Raw genomic sequence first — 7,287 nt, 5'->3', positions numbered from 1 at the left:
GAAACAAAATCTCACAATGTCTATATCCTACTTCAGCGGCAACTTTAACAGATTCTTCACATTCTTTACCAGTAGCTTTAAAAACTCCAAATCCTAATCTAGGCATGAAAGCCCCACTTGAGAGTCTCACAGCAGATTCGATCGTTAATGACATGATTCTTCTCTTTATTTCTCTTATCAATTTGTTCAATCTTTATAGAAAGCCCTTTTTTTTTATCTTTGTGAAAGAGGAAAGAGGAAAGTGAAGAAGAAGAAGAAAGATAAAGTGTGAGATGTGAAGAAAGGGGTCGAATCGGTTTCTATATTGCAGTAACCACATTTAGAAAGGGACCGAGGTGGAGGTTTGACTCGGAGTCCGGGGTAGTCACCACTTACCCGATCTACCTAGTGCTACTTGTACTGGGCGGGTACGGGTACTTTATCCCGCAGTCTACGTCCACTTTGGATTGATAATCACTTCTCATGTGTCATCCTTCAATAGCTCAACAATGGAGTCGGAAGGTGATCCACCCCCGAGCCCGTCGGTACTGATCGGTTCTCAGGAATGACCGAACCGCACCCCGGAATCTTAGATGGCGAACTCGTGTCTCCTCAACACATCGGACCAGAGTACGAGTACGAGTAGACTACCCTACTTGCCTGTCCCATTTACTTCGTTATTGACCACGGTCATGGCTCTCCTTCGCGTCAATCAGGCTCAAGTCAGTGTAACCACACAACGCATACTCATCATGAAGCATGCATGTAGAAAACACTAGCACCTATTCCCCGACATTTCTAGCCACCTGGGCATATCTCACCTCTACTTTCATCCCGACATCAAGTCGAGAACAGTCATATCAATGTCCATATCATTCCTCTCCTTCTTAATCCCAACAGAGCTTCGATTTGATCCACAGGGTCATCATCTCTCTCTAACGTCTCACAATTCAGATGTCTCGATATATTCAACCACGCTCAGTATTTGCTGATAGCGTTAAGGTAAGTCTGGCCTGATTCACTTGGACGTCAGCCATGTGCGATGTGTGACTTGGTGGAGCCACTGATGATACGATGACGAGTCGAGAGAAATGACATGATTTGAGAGAACAATAAATGTTGACGACTTACGATAATGAACCATCGGCATTCCAAGGGGGCCAAACGTTACCTAAACCTTCGCCAGCAGACATCATGTACCCAATCACACGACCATCATTTTGAAGCAAATCGACGATTTGATTGATGAACGTATTGATTTGACCTTGGTCTGAGCAAGGGATGAAACCGTTTTGATCATCCACGCAAGCGAACTGAACGTATCAGCTCACACCGTAATACATCACACTCAATCTCATCATACCCAAGGAAGACGAGGAATGAGTAATGTGGTGGGTGACGACACTCACTTCGGTCACAATCATCGGTTTTCCATACGCTTGCCAGTAATGATCCAAGTCCAGCTGCACTCCAGCCATGTCTAACTTGTTGATATGTAGTGCCGTGACATCCCAATCGACGTTGATGAGTTTTTGGAATGGTCCCAACCAAGTTTCGTCGGCTTGTTTACACATCCCAGGAGAAATCAAAGTCGCTCCTGCGGCTTTCCAAGGTGCGATGACAGAGTTCCAAACTCCGGCAGCTGTCCAATCAATTTTGATCATATGGATGAACGATAAACGTACCTGCTCCCACGTCTATCCCGGAGCTTCCTGTTGTATAACAATCTGGTTCTTCGAAACCCAACACGTAAGTGTTGGTAGGGGTGAGACTTTGAAAGGTAGCCATTCGAGAGGCGTCATTTTCATTAGCGCCTTGAGCACCGATACCCCATAACATGGGCATGGCGACGATACCGCCGATATCGGGGGAGGGATTGGCACTCCAATCTATTCCGTCAGTCACGAGTAAATCATGGAAAGGAGGAATGACTGACCGTAGCAGGAACCAATCTTGCCGGAATAGGGGCCAAGGTTGATACATTGAGATGTACCGGCTTTCTTACCCCCAGGCCAGCCCGTGGAACTACTACCGCCACCACCACCACCGCCGCCGCCGCCGCCGTTGTTGTTGTTGTTCGAAGCGGCGGGGGATGTTGCAGCAGGAGAAGCGCTAGGCTGATATCGTCAGCACGGTCCTTTGCAAAGGTCCATCCAGTATCACGCAAGTTGCGCAGTTTAGTGCATTGATCAAATGGGACATGAGAAGAGATTCTGATGGGTATGATTGACTCACAGCAGTACTGACAGCAGCATATTGAGCAGCAGGTTGGAAATCATCCGTACTACTGGTCGGAGCCGGACTGGAAGAAGGGGTGTCACTCCAAGTAGAAGTAGAAGTTGTCGTCTGAGTCCAAGTGCTCGTACTCGACGTACTAGAACTCAAACCCAAAGCTTGATTGATAGTTCCAGTGGAATTCTTAGGACGACAAACAGCTTGTGCTCCACGTTTTTTAACGACACGTTTCCCAATCACATTGTAAGGTGCTTCCCTTCGTTCGATAACTTCGTTTAATCGTTGTACAGCACGTCGATGGCGAGAATTATCATGAGAGTTATGTGCCAAAGTGTCCGAAACGAGAAGAGCTAGGATTGGTAGTAAAGCGATCAATTGCATGTTGATTCGTTTGATGTCTTCTTTTCGACGGGTCGATTTGATGATTGTCGTAGAGAGAGAAAGAAAGGGATGGTTACTTGGTTATCAAGGAAAAATCGATCGAGAGGTTCAAAAATGAGCGTGACGGTATATTTGTATTACCTGTTTATGGATGACGAGAAAGATGAGGAGAATGTAGAGAGTAAAGATGTAAAGATGAAGAGGAAAGAAAAAAGATGTCAGCTGGTATGTAATGTAAATGACACAAGATAAGTGTTCTACTCGTACAGAGGGACCAGGAAGGAAGCAAGTAAAAGGGGAAACGGGGGGGGAAAGAGGTCAATGCTGCTTCCTGCTGTTGCACACCACTTTTTTTAGGGTCAAAGTCCAATTAGACGATCGTACTGAAATCCCCTTGTTTTTCTCACGAGCCCTCACATCTTGATCCCTTGAGACCGAGCCCCCAAAAAGCCCAGAAAGCTTTGATCGATCATGACTTCTACACCTCTGCTTTTACCCCTTGTCCTCGTGTCGCATTGACCCCCTCCTTTCAACATGAAACACTTTATGGCACGGACCATCCCTTCAGTTTTCCCCAAGTGGAGGAGAAGTGAAGAAAAAGGAGAAGAAAACTCACCTTTGTCTTTTAAACACTTCCAAACCTGTCGGAGCGTCGGCGTGGCGATATCGAGTATCGATGATATCGTCAAAGATGGAAAGAGTAGAAGAGGGAAGAGGAGAATACGTGTCAGATTATCGTTAGAATCCTAGACAAAGGACAATGTTTCGGGTGCTTTACACCACGTGGTTAACAAAGAACAAATTCCATCCGACGCGTCAGGTCGCGTACACGGGTCCCCTAAATGCAGATCTCTGATCTCTCATATATCAATTCCTGGATGCTGGAATAGAAGAGCCAGACAATCACCTCGAGGCAGTATTCAGCTAGACAGACCAATCTCTGAACGTGGTCTCGACACGTTACAATGCATTTGGTACTTATGATGCTTTTTAGATGACAACACCTCTCTCTTTCATTCCTCTCCCCACTACTGCTCCAACTCAAAACCCCAAACATCGTTCGACTTCTCAAAACTCACATCTTCCACTTCATCTTCCATCGACACACTGTCAACATCATCATCATGCTCTACCTCACCTTCAGCACCTAAACCCCATCCATCTTCCTCACCACCCCATTCCCACCCGTCCTCTTCCTCCTCGCCTTCCTCGGCATGTTGAACCTTCCTCACCACTAAAGCCTCCACGCAGATCATCTCTCCGGTCGGTGGAACTTCCGATTCTCCTCCATCCGAGCTGGACGATGGAGCGTGTTCCGTGTCTGACCATGGAGATACCGGCCGGGAGCCCGCAGTGACGGTTCGGACGTCTGCGAAGGAGAGGGATAACGAGTCCAGAGGTTGATGAAGCAAATCATCAGGCGACGACCCTGCTGGCGATGCTAATCTCAGAGAGGAGGGGATAGCAGGTTGATGACGGTGCATAGGGAGAGGTGCGAATTTGGTCATGGGTTCAAGTTTTGGTGATTGTTTGAGGATTGCTTGGGTTTCCAGCCAGAGTGGGTTGGTCCCATCTCCTCGTATTAAATCAAGACGTCGTTGTTCGATCCGCGCGGCCGCACGAGCCTTCTTAAGCTCCAATTTCACCCTTCTCTCCTCGATCTCCTCAGGTGTGAGTTCTGATTGAGATTTGGGTAAACGTGGAGAGGTCTTGTACCGTCCTTTCTTTTCACAGTCAGGTCCGATAGGAGAATGATTGTCTAGATCGAGATGGAACGGAGGGATATCGTCTTCTGGCGAATCTCTTCTCCATTTTGACTTTGGGGAGGGGTTGTTGGAGAGAAGTTCTTCCATACTGGGTTGAGCGAAAACGAGTTTTCTTTCTGGAGGGTTTGGTTCCGACTTTGGAGGGAACATATCGGGATCGATAATGGACGGACGAGGTGATGATTTTTCAAGGATACAGGAGGAAGAAGAAGAAATGGAAACTGAAGATGACGGAAGGGATGATTCCACCGAACGCTTGTTCAAAGCCGCCGTACCGGTTATTACAATTTCCTTCAAGACAAGTACTGTGGCGCCCAACTCAGAAGCCATCAGTTCGAGTGTTCGTAAAGAAGCATCCATTTCCGATCGAGTGAGCCCTATGACAGTTCCATCATCTGAGAAGTCAGTCTGGTCCTGCGAAACTGTTCCGATAAACAGGATGGACCAAGAAACTGCCGGATCTTAAGGTAAGAGAAAAAGGATGTTTTACTCACCAGCCAGTCCGATCTCATATATCGCCTCGTTCTTTCCCTGCTTCAACCTCCATATCATCTGCGTGACTAACCTCTCAAATCTCTCAGGAGTCGGATCGATCAATTTCAATTTATACTCTATATGTCCTCTCTTATCCTGTTCCGCCACCAACTTTGGTCTTCCCGAAACAGACGGAGTGGGACTGGGAGAATGATGTACTAATTGATGTCTCCTAGCTGCTGAATCTGGTCGAGCTAGTAGATCTTCCCATTCTCTGAGTGCTTGTGAAGTTGATAAAGCGGGTAAAGGTGGGGAAGGGGAGGGAGTGTTAGGAGTAGGAATGGGATTAGAGTTGGGTTTGAGATCAGGAGTGGATATTGAAGGTTTACGAAGTGGTAAAGATGTTTCGGATAGAGAATGAGAAAGATCTGTCCATGGTGATGGACGACGTGGGAGATCGGGTGTTGAATTATGATCTCCCAATAGGATGGGTGGTGTTTGAAGGGCTATCGGTGACATCACCGAGTGTTTTCCGTCTCTCCTGATTTCCTTCACCTCCTCTTTTCCTATGCTTCTTGTGTCTGATGGTGGTTGATAATATCGATCAAGTCGAGGAGTCTATAGGATGTTATATGGGTCTTGTCAATTTGGATATTCGTATTGCATGTAAGTAAGTTCGATGGCCAAAGGCTCTTGTAAATGATCTTCTTAACATCGTGCTGCTTTCTTGAAAGCAGAAGTAAGACGACAAAAAGCTCAAAGTCGAGAAATTGAACTCATAACCGTACGATCATCTTGTTGGTCGGAGAGAAAGATATTTGGCAGACGAGAGAAACAAGTTCGAGTCGTAGGGTGAGTTCTGAAGGGAAGAAGGGTGGGTAGGGTAAAGAGACGGAGTTACCGTCAAACTCCGAAAGTTTCAACCCGCACCCACATACTCGGCTTGAGGTCGAATGTTCTCAGTTTCGCCTTTCGCCTTTAGATTTGTTACATGTCACAAAATCACACAAGGGAATTATAAGGTTGCTAGAATACACATAATCAGTGAGAGGTTGAAAGAAAGTTGAAAAATGGAAGCCTTGATACCATTTACCACCTCTGGTTCTCTGGTCGATCTCGTCGATAGTCAGTCTTCCCTTTCAGGTACGAAAGATGGAAGTTATGAGACTGACGGGATAGAGAAAGTATTGGTCATTTTAAGAGATGGAAGAAAGATTATTGGAGTGTTTAGGAGTTATGATCAATTTGGTTTGTTTTATAGTCTTTCAATCTACATAAAAACCATACTTTTGCTCTCACCAATCCACCTTGACGTGCACGTTGTAAGTTCCGAGAAGAAAAGGCGAGTCTTTAAGTCTCATAGGAAAGGATACGGGCAAAAGTATAAGTATAACCATGCGAGGGTTGGGAATTTGAATGAGGGACAACCCTAATGGTAATGCTGATAAATAGCAAACTTTTTAATGGAAAGTGTGGTAGAAAGATTATATCACAAAATGGAATATGCCGATAGAGATATAGGTCAGTCCTTTATCACATCTTACATCTTCATATTTTTCCTCGAGTCCCCTTTCTCCATCTCACCCCTCGCCTGTCTTTGTTTCTGCTCTTCATCGACCGGAACTTGGTTCTCAATCTCAGGATAGCAAGTATATAACCTCTTTGTACAACATAATTGGATATGTGACAGCCTTTCAACCATAGTCAGAGTGATGAAATATCCACCTGCTGACGTATAGGTATATTGCTAGTGAGAGGAGAGAACGTAGTGGCCGTAGGAGAGATCGTACGTTTTCCTTCAAATCAACCTCTTTTGAGGACTTCTCCTACATGACTTGATACTCGTCACTACGTCTCCTCAGCTTTTACCAAATTCACACACTCTTATCCTGTTATTTTCTTTCCCTACGTTGGATCTTTAACATCATGTCACAACAATCTCTTCAAATCCTCAACAAGACCACACTCGTGATAATCACGACATCACGACTTATAAAAGTGAAACTCGCAGGGGAAGAGTGTAGATTCTATAATGGAGTTTCAACCAATCCACCTGGACGGAATAGTCAAAAGTCCGAAATTGAGGATCCGCCATTTGATCAACGAAGAAGAGTGAGATAAAACTGATAATCAAGGATCTAATAGCCGAAGATTTAATCCCTTTAAGAGAAACTAGCGTCGAGAACATAATGACCAGAATAACAGAAGAGAATGTAAGTTCAACCCTCATCTCGTCGACAAATTGAAAAAAGAGCTGAATGAAAAGACGAAAAGAGATAAAGATCAAATTATAAAAGAAAACGTTTTGAGGGAATATGGTTTTGTTAGTGAAGGTAGAGAAGGGGATGCTTATTAGTTTTTCTTATATCATCCCGCTATACCTTTCACTTCACATGACCTTATATCACCTTATCTATTTTATCCTCTTTCTCCCCCCATCATTCCGTCATAT

General features: G+C 45.1%; 4 protein-coding genes across 4 annotated transcripts in view; 1 reads left to right on the top strand and 3 right to left on the bottom strand.

Moving 5' to 3' along the window:
- TREMEDRAFT_28097 (uncharacterized protein) overlaps positions 1 to 154 on the bottom strand; it is a gene marked incomplete at both ends in the record, with an annotated part of 8,652 nt that extends 8,498 nt beyond the window's left edge. The window contains one exon of the mRNA XM_007002360.1: positions 16 to 154. Coding sequence (XP_007002422.1) covers positions 16 to 154 — 139 coding nt within the window. The remainder of the gene's footprint in view (positions 1 to 15) is intronic.
- Positions 155 to 721: 567 nt separating this feature from the next.
- TREMEDRAFT_42766 (uncharacterized protein) lies at positions 722 to 1,768 on the bottom strand (the record flags this gene model as incomplete). The annotated part of the gene is made up of 4 exons (XM_007002487.1): positions 722 to 1,000; positions 1,111 to 1,292; positions 1,389 to 1,621; positions 1,665 to 1,768. Coding segments are annotated over 4 exons (562 nt in total), but the record flags the coding sequence as incomplete, so codon positions are not given.
- A 1,781-nt stretch (positions 1,769 to 3,549) lies between these two features.
- On the bottom strand, positions 3,550 to 5,678 carry TREMEDRAFT_73274 (uncharacterized protein). Its single transcript, XM_007003058.1, has 2 exons — positions 4,856 to 5,678; positions 3,550 to 4,756 (listed from the first exon to the last, which is right to left on the bottom strand). Exons 1-2 carry the CDS (start codon positions 5,352 to 5,354, stop codon positions 3,624 to 3,626), a joined length of 1,632 nt encoding a protein of 543 aa, XP_007003120.1. The 5' UTR covers positions 5,355 to 5,678; the 3' UTR covers positions 3,550 to 3,623.
- Positions 5,679 to 5,905: 227 nt separating this feature from the next.
- Positions 5,906 to 7,191, top strand: TREMEDRAFT_60273 (uncharacterized protein; the record flags this gene model as incomplete). The annotated part of the gene is made up of 6 exons (XM_007002704.1): positions 5,906 to 5,960; positions 6,015 to 6,083; positions 6,288 to 6,356; positions 6,575 to 6,621; positions 6,971 to 7,048; positions 7,102 to 7,191. The coding sequence occupies 6 exons, from the start codon at positions 5,906 to 5,908 to the stop codon at positions 7,189 to 7,191; spliced, it is 408 nt and encodes a 135-aa protein (XP_007002766.1).
- Between the last annotated feature and the right edge of the window lie 96 nt (positions 7,192 to 7,287).

Source organism: Tremella mesenterica (genome assembly GCF_000271645.1).
Source record: "Tremella mesenterica DSM 1558 unplaced genomic scaffold TREMEscaffold_2, whole genome shotgun sequence".
In the NCBI taxonomy this organism is placed as follows: domain Eukaryota; kingdom Fungi; phylum Basidiomycota; class Tremellomycetes; order Tremellales; family Tremellaceae; genus Tremella; species Tremella mesenterica.
This window is presented reverse-complemented; position numbering and strand designations above follow the sequence as displayed.